General features: G+C 38.6%; 1 protein-coding gene across 1 annotated transcript in view; it reads left to right on the top strand.

Annotated features, from left to right (window-relative positions):
* LOC129427244 (protein NLRC3-like) overlaps window positions 1-19,194 on the top strand; it is a 65,303-nt gene that overhangs the window by 21,715 nt on the left and 24,394 nt on the right. The window contains exons 3-8 of the mRNA XM_073875837.1: window positions 5,686-5,802; window positions 7,494-7,610; window positions 8,657-8,773; window positions 8,876-8,983; window positions 9,176-10,993; window positions 14,088-14,261. Of these exons, the coding sequence (XP_073731938.1) occupies window positions 5,686-5,802; window positions 7,494-7,610; window positions 8,657-8,773; window positions 8,876-8,983; window positions 9,176-10,993; window positions 14,088-14,261 (2,451 nt within the window). The remainder of the gene's footprint in view (window positions 1-5,685; window positions 5,803-7,493; window positions 7,611-8,656; window positions 8,774-8,875; window positions 8,984-9,175; window positions 10,994-14,087; window positions 14,262-19,194) is intronic.

Here is a 19,194-nt window from a genome sequence, read left to right as displayed (position 1 = left end):
ATCAGAAAGTTGAAAGAAGCTCAACTTTATGGTAATGAGCTATGATGCGGTTCAGCGGCAAGCAGCGGCAAAACAGCAGCAACAAATCAGAATATAGCCTAGACGTTCTTCGCTGGCTGATTTCGGAGAAACATACGATGTAAACTTGTTCCTACCAAAACATTAGTTCCACGAAAACAGATTTCAGAGCAGCCAAAGCGTCAACAAGCTTCCCCGTACTTTTTGTCAACAAGCAAATTAGATATATCTTACACCCGCTCTATGGGAACATACAAGAAACCACCACCAGGCCAAGACACACAGTACAGCAGAGAGCAAACCTACAATATGCAGAGACACTCAAACCAAAGAAAGTATTCACAGCAGCTATTGTCTCCTCCCAGACTGAAAACAAAGTCAAGATTGAAAATGACAAACAACTAACACCAAAAACACAAAATATGTCAGTGGACCCAAACAGCAAGCCTTTTGTTTATTGCAAGGGAGAGCAACACAGTCTCACAGTATGCAGAAAACATTTATATATTTATAGGAGAAGGTTTCATTGGCAAATTAATTTTTTCAGAGGTTTGGTTTTGGTTCAGACATCCATTGCAGGCATTCTTGGCAGTATTTTCTGAGGGTTTTTTAAAATGTTACCGTTATCGGATTTATACCGTATCGACCGAAATTAAGAAGTATATCATCATGATAAAAATTTTGGCCATACCGTCCAGCCCTACTTCCTGCAAAGCAAGGGTTTGTGTTTTGCATGTTTGAAACATGGTCATATGAGTAACAGCTGTAAAGAGAAAGCTCAATGCCAATAATGCTCTCGCCAAGATTACTCATCGGAGCAAATGTTCCCGAGGCGATGGAGCCACTGCAGGTGATAAGCAGCGTGGATGACGGCCCATATTCCGTAAGAACAATTTTAGGCTGGACAGTAAATGGGCCACTCAGAGGTGGAAACGAGATGAGGGAGACAAATATATTGACAGGAGTCACCACCAATCGCATTTTAGTAGCCAAGCTAGAAGTGCTCTGGCAACTGCAGTTCAAGCAGGACTTTCCGGATGCTGGACAAAACAAAGACATTGAAATGTCTAAAGACGATTACCAGTTTATAGACATGGTGTCTCAGTCCTCAAAACTTGTGGATGGTCATTACAGTGTTTGCCTGCCGGTGAAGAACAGGTCATTGTGCATGCCAAACAACAGATCAGTTGCAGAGCAACTTGCGCTGAACCTACGAAAAAGATTCTCCAGAGATGTCAATTTTCATGCAGAAAACATTGCATTTATGGACGACATCCTCAAAAAGGGCTACGCAGTAAAGCTGGATAACATTGAACATCAGCCAACTGAGGGACGAACATGGTATCTGCCTCATCACGGAGTTAGACATCCAGTTAAGCAAAAACTGTGTGTTGTTTTTGATTGTGGAGCGGGTTTCAAGGAACATTGCTGAACCAACAGCTCCTGCAGGTACCGGACCTAACAAGCTCGCTGGTGGGGGTCCTCTTAAGGTTCCGACAAGAGACAGTTGCGGTCATGGCTGAAGTAGAGGCTATGTTCCACCAGGTCAGAGTCAGCAATGAAGATACTGATTTCCTCAGGTTTTTTTTGGTGGCCCAATGGGAACTACGAACAGGGACTTGTCAAACACAAAATGTTGGTCCACATCTTTGGCGCGACATCTTCGACAAGTATTGCAACCTTTGCACTACAGAAATGTGCAACAGATTTTGAGGATGAATTTGGTCAAGAAGCTGCCGAAACAGTGAAGAAAATTTTTTATGTAGACGATTGTCTTAAGTCAGTTACAGATGAAGACATGGCAATCACACTTTGCACTGACTTGAGGAGCATGTTGTCAAAAGGTGGATTTCGACTAACAAAATGGTCGAGTAACAGATGAAGGCTGCTCAGCTCCATTCCTGAAAAGGAAAAGGCTCAGGGTTTTCAGGATTTGGACTTGGATGCAGATAACTTGCCAATGGAGAGAGCACTGGAAATCCAGTGGTGTACAGAAACTGATCAGTTCAAGTTCAAAATCAACCTCAATGTTCGACCACACACTAGGAGGGGCCTGCTTTCCCTTGTCTGTTCCATTTTTGTTTGCTCCAGTGGTATTGCCTGCCAAAAGAATCTTGCAAGACTTATGCCGGCAGAAGTATAGCTGGGATGAAGAACTGCCTGATAATGTCATTAAGTGTTGGAAAAAGTGGATGTTTGATTTGCAACAGCTTGAGACCTTTGGTGTTGACAGATGTGTTAAGCCAAAGCAGTTTGGTGCGCCAGTCTTTGCACAGTTACATCATTTCGCTGATGCTAGTGAAGACGCATACGGAACAACAAGCTACCTACTGCTACGCACTGCAAGTGGTGAAGCTCAATCCACTCTGATTATGGCAAAGGCAAGAGTTGTGCCTTTAAAGTCCCCGACCATACCAAGAATGGAATTAACTGCAGCCACAGTTGCCATCAAGATGGACAAGCTTCTGAAGAAAGAACTGGAGCTGGAACTTAGTGAATCAATTTTTTGGACAGATAGCACGGCTGTGCTGAAGTATCGGAACAGCGAAGGTACAAGATTCAAGACTTTTGTTGCCAATAGGATCACAACAATCCTGGAGCACTCTCAGACTTCACAGTGGAGATATGTGAATACCAATCTAAATCCTGCTGATCATGTCTCGAGAGGACAGACTGTTGAAGCGTTCTTGAAAAGTGAACGCTGGATTTCAGGACCAAGTTTCCTGCTTTGTGCACAAGACCAGTGGCCCAGAAATCCAGATCCTGGAATGCTGGACATTGATGACTCTGAGGTTAAAAAGATAGTTCAAGCACATGTTATTCAGACGCAAGAGCTCAAAGATGCTACGGAACAACTTATGACATACTACTCATCCTGGACAAAACTAAAATGCGTTGTGGCTTGGTTTCTGAAATTTAAAGATTTGCTTAAGGAACTGAAAGAAAGAGAAAGGAACTAAACTCACACAGAGAAAGCAGAATTAATCAGTTCAATAAAGCTTTCAAAGGAACACACCTAACCTGTTAAAGGAATAGTCTACTTTTGGGAGTACTTCGACTCGGCGCAGTAACACCCTCCCTCTCCCATTATGAGAGTGAGAAGGGGAGCGGACTTTCCAGGCGAGTCGAAGTACTCCCAAAAGTGCTATTACGCCATAAAATATAGTTCCTCTTTTAAATCCGCTTAGAAAAGCGCTACGTTTTATTTTGTACCACCAAACTTGCTCGTATAACTACTCGTCTTAAATAGGAAAAACGTTGATGTGTTTGGTCACTTCTGGCTTTGTCTCTGAATGGTGCCATTGAATGAATGGGGCTAAGCTAAATGCTATCGAAGCGTCGCAGCGCACTCCAGCGCTTCCGTGCACGCACACAGATGATAGAGGGATGTATCAACAATTCTTAGTTAAGGTAATAACATATTTTAATATTGAAAATGAGTAGACTATTCCTTTAAGATTTGATTGTAGCAGAAAGAGAAATTGTGAAATACTGTCAAAAACAAAGCTTCACAGAAGACTTGAATATGCTAAAGGAACACCAAAGGGTAAAGAAAAGTAGTTCACTTTACAAGCTGAACCCTGTACTTCAAAACGGAGTCATCAGAGTTGGTGGAAGGATGAGCCACGTAGCAATGCCAGAGGATTCCAAGCAGCAAGCCATCTTGTTGAAAGATTCACACATCCCGATGCTTGTGCTGAAGCACATTTATGATGTTACAGCTCATGCCGGGAGAAATCATATGTTGGCACAGCTGTGTCAAAGATTCTGTGTCCCCGAAGCAAACGACGCTATTAGAAAGTTTTTGTCCAGGTGCATCAACTGTAAAAAACTACACGGACCAGCCGGTAAGCAAATCATGGCTGACCAACCAAGATGCAGAGTCTTGCCAGACAGTCGGTGTTGACTACTTTGGTCCATTTCTAGTGAAAAGAGGAAGAGGGCAAATAAAGAGATATGGTGTCATCTTTACATGTCTTGCCATACGAGCGGTACATCTAAAAGTCGCATCTTCACTTGACACTGATGCTTGGCTCAATGCAATTAGAAAATTTCTTGCAAGAAGAGGACAAGTCAAAGAGATGTACTCTGATAATGGAACCAACTTCAAGTCGGCTGACAGTGAGTTAAAAAAATCAACAAAAGAATGGAACACCAGCAAGATAGCAAAGAACTTGCAAGAGAAGGGAGTCCAGTGGCACTTTAATCCGCCAGCAGGTTCTCACCACCGAGGAAGCTGGGAGCGGCTGATCCGCTCAATGAGAAAAATTCTGAATATCACAGTGAAGGAACAACTTTTGGATGAAGATGGTCTCCATACCTTGCTGTGTGAAGCTGAGGCCATCATAAACAGCAGGCCAATCACCCAAGCATCTTCAGATCTCAACGATTTAGAGGCCTTAACGCCCAACCACCTGTTGTTACTCAAGGTCAAGCCCGAGTTACCCCCAGGAGTGTTCAGCAAGGATGATCAGTACGCTAACCCCAGATGGAGGCAAGTCCAGTACCTCGTGGATGTCTTCTGGAAACGCTGGTGCAAAGAATATCTGATGCAGCTCCAAGAACGGCAAAGATGGTTCACTCCTGGAAGAAACTTCAGTGTTGGTGATGTAGTACTGATTGTGGATGATACATCACCCAAAAATTCAAGGCCACTTGGAAGAATTGTGGAGATTTTTCCCCTACAAGAAAGGCTTCGTTCGTCAAGTGAAAGTCAAGACTAAGAGCAACGAGCTTTGTCGCCCTATAACAAAGCTATGTCTTCTTCAAGAATCTGAGGACAATGTATAAGCTGTTCCAAAAGGAAAAACCTTATTTAGGACAGGGCGAAGACCAAGAAGATTTCTTTAGATAGTTTGTTAGTTAGCATGTATGCTCCTTTAATTTAAGTTTTGAGTAATTGTTTCAAGGACACTGATAACAATTAGGGGCCATTAATGTAGGAGCCTAAATGCAGTTACTTGATAAATAATTTTATTTTGTGTGTTAAATAGTAATTTTTATGATTAATTTATTTGGAGGATATTGAAGGCTATATTTACAGTATTTACAGTTTAATGGAGTTAATATTTACAGTTATGCAATGAGTTAATTGTGTAATTATCTAAAATGTATGTGGATAATTTATAGTGCATTTATATTATTTGGGGATATTTTGAGAATAATACCTGTTATTGCATCTTTACCTTTGAAATGCACAGATCTTTGATTACTAATACTCTCCCGATAGTGGTAAACAAGAGTTGTGAAGTTTTTCTAAAGATAAGTCAGGCAAGCGGATAGTGGAGCCGCATAGTTTTTTGACCTTTCTCTCTCTCTTTGATCGTTATCATTTTTATTTACTGTAATATTCCTGTGGTGAAGTTTTTGTTCCAAACCAAGTAAAGGGTATAGTTTTTTCTACGAGGATTATTGGATGTGGATTGTGGACGAAGGGAGTGGATAAAGCGTCAAGCTAGGGTTTCTTTTTTTGGAAATCTACAAAGGCTTTCATTCATTACATGACAAATTTAATTGTCCGATGGCCAACCCCATTACAGTGCTTAATGTCAAGCCCTGCTTAATTACAATTTAAAGGAATATTCCACTTTTATAAAAAATCATACAAAATGTTTATGTAAGAAAACATCAGTTATCAAACATCTACTGTATTATGTCTTGTTACAGATCAGTCCATTACAAGAGATTAGATTCAACAGAGATCAGCTGTGTGTCCATGAAGAGTGACACATCTATGATTGGTCCAACAAATTTTAAAGATGAAGACACATCGCCTGATCAGAGGTACAACAACAGATCTCTATAGATAATTGAATGTCATGATGGGGGGGCACAGTGGCACAGTGAGTAGCATATGTAAATATTGAGTTTTTCCAAGCATTTTTAATTATATTATTTCTCAGTTATAAATATTTGCTGGTTTAAATACCCTTTATGTGATGTAAAACTTCGGAAGAGTCATCTTGTCGTTTATAAAGTGTTATATGGGGGAATATCTAAATGCGTTTTTTTTTGTGGAATTGCAATTCGATTTGCGATTTAATTTTAAAGAGTAGAAAATGTGTTAAATGCGTCATTTTATCCAAGTGATTTTACAAACCAGTTGGATGAAATTTCTATTAGTTTTAAATGGGGAACCAACCAAGCATGAGTAAAGACAAGCGATTGAGACACAGGTTGCACGCGACCAGGGGCGTTGCACAAGATCTCGGGCCCTATGCATAGGGAGTTTTGATGGGCCCCATGCCCCACCCCCATAATATATTCCAGACTTTTCAAGGGCCCTCTCTTCCTTTGGGGCCCTGGTAATCAGTACTGGTTTTACCCCCAGTCTGACGCCCCTGCACGCGACAGTTAAGTTTAATGCCTTGTTTAAGCCAGGTTTGTAGTTCTGTGTAGGATCTACGCCATTTGTGAAGCATTTGTGAAGCCACAACTCGCACAACCTTGAGGCGGATGGGCAACAACAGCAGAAGACCCCACCGGGTACCACTCATCTCATCTACAAATAGGAAAAAGAGGCTACAATTCGCACAAGCTCACCAAAATTGGACAGTTAAAGACTGAAAAAATGTTGCCAGGGCTGATGAGTCTCGATTTCTGTTGAGACATTCAGATTGTAGAGTCAGAATTTGTAAACAGAATATAAACATGGATTGAACATGCCTTGTTACCCATGTGCAGGCTGGTGGTGGTGTAATGGTGTGGGGGATGTTTTCTTGGCACACTTTAGGCCCCTTAGTGCCAATTGGGCATCGTTTAAATGCCACGGCCTACCTGAGCATTGTTTCTGACCATGTCCATCCCTTTATGACCATCATGTATCCATCCTCTGATGGATGCTTCCAGCATGATAATGCACCATGTCACAAAGCTCGAATAATTTCATATTGGTTTCTTGAACATGACATTAAAATGGCCCCCACATTCACCAGATCTCAACCCAATAGACTAGAGCGGTAAAACTCTGTAATGGTTGGCTGACAACAATAAATATTTGTATAAAAATAAAAATAATAAATGTTCTTATTAGGAATAAAACTTTGTTTTTAAACTGTGCATATCTCTGAATAATTAGGCCTACTACACTTCTGGATTTTAATGTTGGTCGTTAGTGGTACTTGGAGAGCCAAATATTTTACAAGGTGGTATTTGGTGTAAAAAGTTTGAGAATCACTGATCTACATCAGGGGGGCCGCGAGATGGTGCCAGGGGGGGCCCAGTTTTATGACATTTTATAAAATACACTCATTTATCATGAATTCTGTGTAATTAAACCTAAAAAAATAAAGCTACTAACCAACAACACTACTTTGTATAACTTAATATGTTTTGTTTAATTAAAATGTTACATTTTAGAACAGTTTTTGTCATAAACTTTCTTTGGGGGGGCGCAAAGGAATGCACCGTACACAAGGGGGGTAGCACGTGGAAAAAGTTTGAGAACCACTGATCTACATAATGTCTTGTTACAGATCAGTCCATCAGAAGAGATTAGACTCACCTGAGATCAGCTGTGTGTCCATGAAGAGTGACTTGTCTATGATTGGTCCAACAAATTTTAAAGATGGAGACACTTTGCCTGATCAGAGGTACAACAACAGATCTCTATAGATAATTGAATGTCATAATGGGTGGGGCAAAGTGAGTAGCACTGAGCAATTTTGTGCAAATGTCAACCTTACGATGTAAATATTTAGTTTTTCCAAGCATTTTTAATTATATTATTTCTCAGATATCAATATTTGCTGGTTTAAATACGTTTTATGTGTGGCTATGACGTAAAACTCTGGAAGAGTCGTCAAGTCTGTTTATAAAGTTCATTGTTGTAAAGTCCTGGTGTGCAATATGGGAATATCTCATTTTGATTTTACTCTTTAATTTTAAAGAGTAGAAAATGTGTTAAATGCGTCATTTCATCCAAGTAATTTAACAAACCAGTTAGATGAAATTTCTATTTGTTTTAAATGGGGAACCAGGCATGAGTAAAGACAAGCGACTGAGACACAGGTTGCACGCAACAGTCAAGTTTAATGCCTTGTTTAAGACAGGTTTGTAGTTCTGTGTAGGATCTATGCCATAGCTTTTATTGTTTTTACTGTTGTGGAAAAATGCATGCAAGAAAATGTGACAGATCTATTTAACCTGAGGGAGGAGTTCCAGCAGACCAACCACAGAGCTTGCGGTCCACGTAGCATTGACACGTTGTGACATAAACAGAGCGCAGTTATGCACATTTGAAAACCACGCCTAATGGGGGGAAAACAATCCAACCGTCTCCATTGACTTTGTATTGCGAGAGGCCCCCTTCGTGTCATTTCTGGATTATAACAAAAACAGAATAATGCCTAAAAGCTGCTGTGTGACAAGATGTACAGCTAACAAGCCAAAAAACCCAGAAATAAGTTTTTATAAGCTGTCAAGCCGTAAAACCCAGCCTTTAAGGAGAAAAAAGTGGATCACCGACTACGTTTCCCCCAGTTGCCTGTTTTCACTTTTGTGTCTTAGTTTAAACGCTTGTTTTTGGGGTCGACAGCTTATTTTTAAATTTGATTAAACCTTCATTATTGTAGATATGATTATTCTGTCTGGTTAAGAAAAATCAGTTATCAAACGTCTACATAATGTCTTGTTACAGATCAGTGCATCAGAAGAGATTAGATTCAACAGAGATCGGCTGTGTGTCCATGAAAAGTGACACATCTATGATTGGTCCAACAAATTTTAGAGGTGAAGATACATCGCTTGATCAGAGGTACAACAGTTCTGTAAAGATTTGATAATAGGAGCTTAAAAACTCATCCATTAATATCAAATATGTCTGATTGTTTCTGATTGTTTTTATACTTTGTTTAAGGTCAATAAAGTTGTCTGGATCAGACTCAACAGATCAGATCAGAGTGTCTGTGAGTGATCAGACTATAAATGTTCAACAGTCCAATAAAAGAGACTCTCATAGTTTCAGGTAAAATCAAAGTGTTTCTCATGTCAAGTTTTTCACATTACAAGATTCATGTTTTTTGTTCTTTTAATAGACAAAAAGCAGATAACATTTACATTATATTAATATTAGTTTAAATGTATGTATGTATGTATGTTAGAATTTTCCTTACATTAAACTGTATAAATTCAGTTTAATTTATGTAATCTGTTTCAGTTATGATTGTAAGTTTGCCGAAGTTCAAAGTACATTCAGATCAAATCTGAGGAAGAAGTTTGAGTGTTTGTATGAAGTAACATCAAATAAGAGAAACCCAACACTACTGAATGAGATCTACACAGAGCTGTACATCACAGAGAGTGAAAATGGAGAGATCAGTAATGAACATGAAGTGAGACAGATTGAGACACAATCCAGAAGAACAACAACAGAGGAGACACCAATCAAATGTAATGACATCTTTAAACCTTTACCTGAACAACACAAACACATCAGAAGTGTGCTGACAAAAGGAGTCGCTGGCATTGGAAAAACAGTCTCTGTACAGAAGTTCATTCTGGACTGGGCTGAAGAGAAAGAGAATCAGGACGTCCACCTCATATTTCCACTTCCTTTCAGAGAGATTAATCTGATGAAAGACAAACAACTCAGTCTTTTAGATCTTCTTCATCTTTTTTACCCAGAAACAAAAGAAATGGAAATCTTCAGTGAAGAATATAAAGTGTTGTTCATCTTTGATGGTTTGGATGAGTGTCGTCTGTCTCTGGATTTTCACAGCAGTGTGAGGTTGTGTGATGTAAGTGAATCAACCTCAGTGGACGTGATGCTGATAAACCTCATCAAGGGGAATCTGTTTCCATCTGCTCTCATCTGGATCACCTCCAGACCAGCAGCAGCTGATCTCATCCCATCTGAATGTGTTGATCGAGTCACAGAGGTACGAGGCTTCAGTGATCCACAGAAGGAGGAATACTTCAGGAAGAGAATCAGTGATGAGAGTCTGTCTGATCAAATCATCTCACACCTGAAGTCATCCAGGAGTCTCTACATCATGTGTCACATCCCAGTCTTCTGCTGGATTTCAGTCACTGTTCTAGAGAGAATATTGAGTGAAGCAGAGAGCCAAGAGATCCCCAAAACTCTCACTCAGATGTACACACACTTCCTGATCATTCAGATAAACATCAAACATCAGAAGGACTATGAGAAGAAAGTGAAGGATGAAGACATGATCTTTAAACTGGGTAAACTGGCTTTTGACCAGATTATGAAAGGCAATCTGATCTTCTATGATGAAGACCTGAGAGAGTGTGGCATTGATGAAGCAGAAGCATCAGTTTACTCAGGATTGTGTACTCAGATCTTCAGAGAGGAGTTTGGTTTGTATCAGAGGAAAGTTTACTGCTTTGTTCATCTCAGCATCCAGGAACATCTAGCAGCTCTTTATGCCCACCTCTCTTTCACAAACAACAACAGAAATGGGTTTGATCAAAACCCAGCACCTGATCAGTTTAACAAAGTGTTGGACATAAAGAAACATAAATCATCAGAACACATTTCATTATCCAAGTTCCATCAGCAAGCTATAGATGAAGCTTTAAAGAGTAAGAATGGACATCTGGATCTTTTCCTCCGTTTTCTTCTGGGTCTTTCACTGAAATCCAATCAGATTATTTTACAGGATCTACTGACACAGATGGGAAGATGCTCCTACAAGAAAGAGGAAACTGTTGAGTACATTAAACAGAAGTTCAATGAGAATCTGTCTACAGACAAATCCATCAATCTGATTCACTGTCTGAATGAACTGGGTGATGATTCACTGGTGAAGGAGATTCAACATTATGTAAAATCTAGTTCAGTAGGAAATTTCAGTCTCTCCTCTTCACAGTGGGCAGCTTTAGTTTTTGTGTTGTTGATGTCTGAGCAGAATTTGGATGAACTTAATCTAAATACATTTATTGGTCATGCAAATAAAGCAGATGAAGTTCTTGTGAGACTACAACCTGTGATCAAAGAATCCAAAAAAGTTCAGTAAGTAAAACTAACAACAATTAAACTAAACAGTATACTGTGTTATTTATTAAGATATCTTCACAACCAGAGTACATATGTATCACAATCTTTGTGTGTTGTATGATTTTTTTAATTCTTAATTTAGGGGAATAATTCTTAACAAAAGATTTTATTTAGTAGAGAGAGTTGATATCTATTAAAGGAGTAAGAACATGTCCTGATAGTTTACTCATGTCATCCAAAATGTTTATGTCTGTCTTTCTTTAGTCGAAAAGAAATTAAGTTTTTTGGGTTCCAGGGTTTTTTCCATATAGTGGACTTCATTTGACACCAATGGTTTGAAGGTTCAAATTGCAGTTTCAGTGCAGCTTCAATGGGCTCTAAACTACCCAAGCGAGGCATAAGGGTCTTATTTAGCAAAATGAACCTATAAATCATTGGGGTCAATTGAAGTCGACTATATAGAAAAAAATCCTTGACTAAAGCAAGAAAGACATTCAGTAAACATCTTGCATGACTATTTATGAGCTAATCCTTTAAGCAGATATCTGATGTGTAGGGATGGGTATTGTTTTTTTATTTCTCGATACCGGTGCCAAATCGATACTTTTAAAACGGTTCCGGTGCCTAAGGGCGCACTCACATTATCCAAACCAGGCCATGCCCCAGCGCGATTGTCACCCCTCCCTTCTCCCCCATGGTGCACGCACTCACATTGTACTTTTTATCGATCCGAGTCCGGGCGCGCTTTCGTCATTAAGATGCGTTTGTTTTGAAAAAAGCAGGAAGTAAAGCTCTCCCTTAAGACTGGAACCCACCGTAATGATAAGTCTGTGCTTTTTGCCCGGAGTCGTTTGGTGCGCGATTACAGACAGCCCTCTCACATGTCATCATATTGCTTAGTTGATCTGCCACGCGCGCAGCTCGGACATTCACGTACCCCGCTGCACGCATCAAATGGTTTATACGGAGGCAGATGAAGGTGAGTGGTCGCGCAACTGACGTCTTCACCTTTTGAATCGCGCTCAGGCGCGAATGCGCTCACACCACAGCCTTCCGCGCCTGAGCCCAAGTGAACCGCGCTCCGGCCCACCTCTGCAACCCGGCCGTGGCGCGATTAACCAATCCGTGCCCCGACGCGGAACAGAGCAATCACACTTGTCAAACAAACCAGGCTTTGGGGGTCAAACGCGCCCGAGCGCGGTTTGGTTTGGATAGTGTGAGTGCGCCCTAAAGCAGAGTCACAAAAAGATGGTAGATGAAAGTACAGCATAAAACACAATGAAAATTCTTCTCTGTTTGTCATAATTTGTTTATTAATGATTTGCCTAAAGCACCATCATCTTTTAAGACCTGCATTCTTGATTTCTTCTTTATGAGATTTTTGATTTGTGAATTAAATAAAATCTTCTCAACACTCCACTTTGAGTACAGAAAAATGTTCTATGATTGGTTGTTAATAATCTGTTCAATGATTGGTTAAAGCCTACGCGGCTGCCGCTCACAAGAAGAAAAAGGGCGAGTTCTAATCAAAAGTGATCCTTCCTATGTCCTATTCCCTTCGAAGATCAGATCTCTTGAACTGCGCAATTGTGTCTCATAGTGTGGCTAATTAAACACACTTGGCAAATAGAGCAATAAAATACAGCGTCTTTTTCTCTTTATTTGGATCGACTGTTCATGCGACATCCTATTCGTGAAGTGCCCTTCAATGGCATTTGGAATTCACCCAAAATATTTTCTTATCGGCTTGTGAAACCATTCACGTTTTGACGCTTTCTGCTTGTCTCCGATGAACTTCACACCCGTGACTGTCGCGGCCCATCTCAGGCCAATATGAGCCAAAGTACTAATAAAAACATAAGTGAGGTAATACGTTTTAGCAAATTCTCTGAAGAGATGTTACCAAAAATAGCAAAATAAGCTGTTGTCAGATCAATTGCGGCATTCACGCGCTCCTCTGAGGATCTCATTTTCCAAATTGTTCTTTTAAGTCAGAATATAAAAATAAGCTGGACATATATTCTTACAAAATTTGTTCGATTTGTATTATTAGGGATGTGCAGATGAGGATTTTTTCACATTTTAAACTTATTAAACACAGCGCATATTTTAAATGAAAATATATTTGGCAAAGAAGTTTAAAAGTTGGCTATTTAATCTTTAACATTAGATTATTTAATATTTCCATTTATTAATAAAATTAATTTTTATAACGTTTGTTCATTATTACTCTTAACGAAAAACTCAACTCCAATAAAATAGTTGCTTCAATGACAAACTTGCTTATATTGCTTGTTTATTAATAAAAAGAATTCGACGGATGGTATCTGCGTTAAAACACAAATAAATGAAAGATTTAATTGACATCATTTTTCATTACTACGAATGCTTATTTGTTCATTTTTTTTTATTTAAACAGAACAACAATAAATGAGTAAAATGACTCGCTTATATTAAACAAAACGTTTAACAAAAACGAATAGACGGAAAACATTTTACCCGCCCTATAACAGAAATAAATCTAAAGATCCTTAGATTTTTCAAAACAAATGATTGGTTTACGTTTTTTATCAATATAAAACTACAACAATGTAAAATATGAACAAACTCACCTAAGTTAAGCGAAGAAATCAAACTTGAATCCTATGTATTTTCAAAGCTTTCCGACTTTCACATTCACGTGAATTTTGTAAGTCAGGAAATTATTTACACCATATGAGTGCAGTATAATTTAACTAGCGATCATGCGCTGTGCTTGTGTGATTATGCTTTTTGCTCTACAGAGAGCAAAATACTTCAGTCAGCCGTTCATGCATTAAGAGGCACCGAAATCTGTGTTCTGATTTGGTCCGGTAGGTACCGCCCATATAGGCTCATTTCGGTACCCAACCCTACTGATGTGTGACTTATAATCAGATTAGTGAAAAGATATCACATCACAGTTTAATAGTGCAATCTAGTGTTTCGATATCAAAGGTTTTGTGTGAGAGACTTTGTGAAGTTTCTTTGTCACTGGGATGTCTTCAACAATAACTCAAAACTTTTCATTGTTGTTAGGTAGCTTTAGCATCTCTGCCTAAGATCTTGTTTTTTATTTATCTTTCTACAGATTGTGTAATTGTGCTATCACAGAAGAAGGTTGTGCTGCTTTGAATTCAGCTCTGAGATCAAACCCATCACACCTGAGAGATCTAAACCTGAGCTGGAATGATCTAAGAGATTTAGGAGTAAAGCTGATCTCTCTTGGACTGAGGAATCCTCACTGTAAACTGGAGCTACTAAAGTAAGATTGTGATCTGATGCTCAGAAAGAAATCAAATATAGATTGACTGTAGCGAGATAATATCTGTAATGATCTTATAGTATTTTAATTCAATCTCAATAACATATTTGACGTTCATCATGACACTTTTAAGAGACATTTCAACTGTTACGGAATGTTAGTACATCCTGATTTGAGCACCTCAATGTTTTTCTTCCATTGGAGAAACATCAGTTTATGAAAAGACTCCACTCCACAAAAGCATAGAGATGCTTACTAGATGGCGTCTTAAGTGCTCATTATAGTTCAATACCGTAGGCAATGCGTCAGTTTTTCATTCATACTTCTGTGTCGACGTGCAATTACACATGAAGACCGCTAGTAGGCAGTATCCACGGGTGTAACCCACAGTAGCAGTGCAACAGACAAAGAACAACCAGCTTGCTCTGTAAACCCACAAAAGAAACAGCAACATGTTGTGTATGATTTGAGAAGACCAGCAGTGATGGAGGTAAATAGACAGCATCTATTGTTACAGTTTGAGTTAAATCACTCATAGAAAGGATGCGTTGTAAAATTTTTGCCAAGGTGAGAGTCAGGCTACAGAGCTACTTACCTCTTACTCATAGCCTACACTGTAGAGCCTACGTGTGACTATAAATTATGCATTAGACTAAGTAATTTTGCTTACCACTGCAGGTGGCAGATCAGCTAAGATGCCAAAATGTAAGTTTCCACTGAAAAACAATGGAGGATAAGCAACTGGGTGCCATGCGGCAGGTCGAGATTTAGTTTTGTCAAATCCACTAGCAGGGACAGATGAAAGCAACCCATGTTGTGCCAGGTGTTCACAAGGGGGCATAGACATAAAAACTACCAAGAGATAAAGGAAAATTAGCTTCTACTAAAATGGGAACAGCACACTGAAGATGTACAGTAGCAGCTCGGCCATTTCAAAGCCTGATTCAGTTTCTGTCGACCAGTTGATGGGGGGTGATTATGTTTTGCTGCATAGTTGCTGTTCGCAAATACATAATTTTCGCTGGATTGAAAACACCTTCGTCCATGTCTTTTTAAAACGTTAGTTTAGACAAAAATTTTAATTACCCCATTATTTACTCACCATTAACTCGTTTAAGTCACATTTAAAAAAAAAACTTTGACAGCCAGCACCAGAACGATTTTTTATGATTTTCACAAAAGTTTAATGCCTTCCAGAATTTTTTTCTTTAAATATATAAACTAGGGCTGTTAATTAATCTGAGAAAAAAATAACGTGTTAAAAAAGAAGTTATGATAAAAATAAAGTAATCTGCAATGTCTGCAGCAAGGAATTTGCATATTACCGAAGTTTGTCCACTTTAAAGTACCACATCAATGCAAAGCATCCAGGAGTTAACGTTAATTCAGAGGTACGACCTAGCACGTCCTGTAATACCAAAGGTAAAGGGGGATTTTTTATTTAAGGTTTATGTTCAATTGCACAAAAAGCCCGGCAATTGATATTGCACTGTTAAACTTTGGGTCTCTGTTGCCTGAGTTTATTTATGGCACATATAAGAGAAATATGTTCACATTGAGGGGAGTTCAACCGAAGCGAAAATAGAAAATAGGAAAAAGCAATTGAGTAACCAATCCGTGAGAATGCCACGGAAAAAGACAGTCCGTAGCAGGGCCACGGAAAAATGCGGGGATCCGTGAGAATGCCACGGAAAAATGAGCACAAATTTCCGTGACTATCCCACGGAACTTTATGAGATCATGTTGCAACGTGGCCTAAGATGCCTTTTTTGTACAGTGAAAAAAATAATGTTCCTGAAGCACTTTTGAATTTATTTCCTTTACCCTTGTGCATCAATTAAAAAAAGTTACACATAGGTTCACAGGGGACAAAAATGTCCATGTCCAAAAAGTGTCATAAAAATATTATAGATTAATATTTTTTTCCACTTTCACTGATGCCATTTTTTTAACCAACATCAGCTTTAATCACAATGACCAAACATTCATTAATTTTCAGAATTTTAACCCTTTAAATGCTGGTTTGTTTACACAATGCCACTTCTTTTTTTATGAAAAAAAGAATTTTTTTAATTATTTTCAATTTACTAAATGCTAAGCAGATTTTTTTTTCTTTGAGTATTACAGTCTTTGATATGTCAATGATTAACAACAACACTAATTTTTATGCATTCATATTTTTTATGCAGTATCAGATTAAAAAAAAGTTACCTCTCAGGTCCATAAAGGACAAAAATGTCCATGTCAAAAAAGTGTCATAAAAATATTATAAGATTAATAATTTTTTTCCACTTTCACTGATGCCATTTTTTTAACCAGCATCAGCTCTAATCACAATGACCAAACATTCATTAATTTTCAGAATTTTAACCCTTCAAATGCTGGTTTGTTTACACAATGCCACTGTTGTTTTTTATGAAAAAAAAGACACCTCCTTTGCAGCAGTTCTTGTGATTTCTAGTACAATATTTTTTTCTTTCAAACTGTTCACACACGCACACACACACACACACACACACACACACACACGCACGCACGCACGCACGCACGCACGCACGCACACACAAACACACACACACACACACACACGCACATTCTGGTTTCCATGTTTTGTGGGGTTATTTCATAGACGTAATGCATTTTATACTGCACAAACTGTATATTCTATTCCCCTTACCTACCCCGTTCTCTAACCCCAACCATCACAGAAACCCTTTTCCTATTTCACATTTTCAAGAAACATCATTCTGTTTGATTTATAAGCTTGTTTTCTCATGGGGACCTCAAAATGTCCCTCAAGGTCACAAAAATACTGGTATTCCTATCTTTGTGGGGACAATTGGTCACCACGTGATAATTACCAGGTACACACACACACACACACACACACACACACACACACACACACACACACACACACACACACACACACACACACACACACACACACACACACACATACAATTTTCAGTACACACATACAAACCACACTCTGACATCCATACCAAAACACCCACACAATTATAGCTTCATAATATATCTAACTGGCTCTATAATATGCATAAGCAGAAAACAACAATAAAGCAATAATTTGCTTTATATGCCAAACCTAAAAAAATTGCACCATCTGGTAAAAAATAGTAAAAATTTTAATTTTGAAGCCTTGCCAACGGAATGAAAGCCTGTTAACAAAGATTGCATAATTTTATAGTTGAATGGCACCGGGATTAAAAATTGCAGTTTTAATGTGTTTCAATGGGGACATTTTTGTCCAAAAGGTTTTGAGAGGAACTATTTTGTGTACCTAGTAGAAAATAGATTTTTTAAGGGAAATGAAGGTAAAATATAAAAATTCCAATAAAAATGCACACCTGTGGCAAATTTTATGCAGTTAGCATTAACGCAGGCAAAGTTATCAAAAAAAACAAAAAAAAACTGAAAAAGACAAAAATGTCCTCAAGGATGCACAAGGGTTAACATATTACTGTAGATCATTTTGTTGATTGTTATGGCCATTTTTTGAACAGTGAAATAATAATAAAAGAGTTTTTGAAATTTAATGTCACTAATGCTGATTATTCATTTAAATTGAAATATCTAAAGGGACACTTCACCCATTTGCATTTAACTTTGTATAGTTAGAACCCCAGTCATGTTTTTGAATCATTTTCTCAGTTGCCGCTGAGACAGGAGAAATACAGAATTCAGTGTTGCACTTTTCTCTGTCAAATAGGCATCAAATTCGAAATGTGTGTTACATTTCAACTACAAATATGACACACTTTCAATAAAGATTAATGTTTCTACGGGTGAAATGCTCCTTTAATACTTTCACAGCAAAAATTATGTATGCGATCAATTTAGATTAATTAATCACAGTATGTAGTAGTATGTAATTAATTAGATCAAAAGGTTTAATCGATTGACAGCCCTAATATAAACATACAATATATCAAATGAAAGAACAGCCCCTCTGCTTTCAAACAAAAAAATGTTTCAAAACCTATCTTCATTTGTTCTCTTTTTATCAGCTCTCAAATATGGGTAGGTTTCTTCAAAAATACAAAATTTTGAGCAAACAGCCGAGATAATTGCGTTTTTTAAATGACTTTTATTAGAGAGCAGATAAAACATACACATACATTTTACTGTTTTTGGATCAGTGAATGCTTCTCTGTTTTATAGTTGGGTAAAAGCGCCACCTAGTGGATAATAGCAGTGGATAATATGGATTGCCATCATCCATATTATGTCATACGTCACTACGAAAAATGCGTAAACTACACTGATACTCTCTGCTGATGCAGAGGAGTCTAAGATGACAGTGTTACTGGGAGCTAGTTATTTTCGTTTCTTAAGTTTTAAATATGGATATATGAAGAGTTTCGTTGCAAAACGAGATAACCATCGTTTTTTTAAATGATGTTTTATATAAACAAGGTTTGGGAGGAGCTGATCAGTCAATGAACACGGCTGGCTGTCGATCATTAATCAATGAACACGGCTGGCTCTCATTAACTAATCAATGAACACGGCTGGCTCTCGATCATTAAGCAATGAACACAGCTGTTTAGCAATCACTAATAAACACAACAAACTTAGTACCAGCTCTATAAATAATCAAGACTCCTTACCCTCATTCTCCGGAATTATCGCAAACCCACCTCCACCCCTTCGCCTCACTACGTACATTTAGCTCAGCACCGGGGATAACCCGGGTCAGGGCACGCCCCAGGCCCGGGCTCCTTCCCCGGTCAAGGGACGAACGCTCCGAACTCGGGGGTATTTCCCGAGCTCGGAATCTTCGCCCCGGGACAGCACGCCACTCACGCATATTAGCAGTCCCACTTTATTGTCAGTGGGGCGAACTCGTAAATTGCTCAGAAATATCGTTTTTTGGTTGTGCATTCCAATTAATTCAATGAAACTGCAG

The sequence above is a fragment of the Misgurnus anguillicaudatus genome, chromosome 14, assembly GCF_027580225.2.
Source record: "Misgurnus anguillicaudatus chromosome 14, ASM2758022v2, whole genome shotgun sequence".
NCBI classification, from domain to species: Eukaryota; Metazoa; Chordata; class Actinopteri; order Cypriniformes; family Cobitidae; genus Misgurnus; species Misgurnus anguillicaudatus.
Note: the sequence above shows the minus strand (reverse complement) of the source record. Positions and strands in the feature narration are given on the sequence as shown.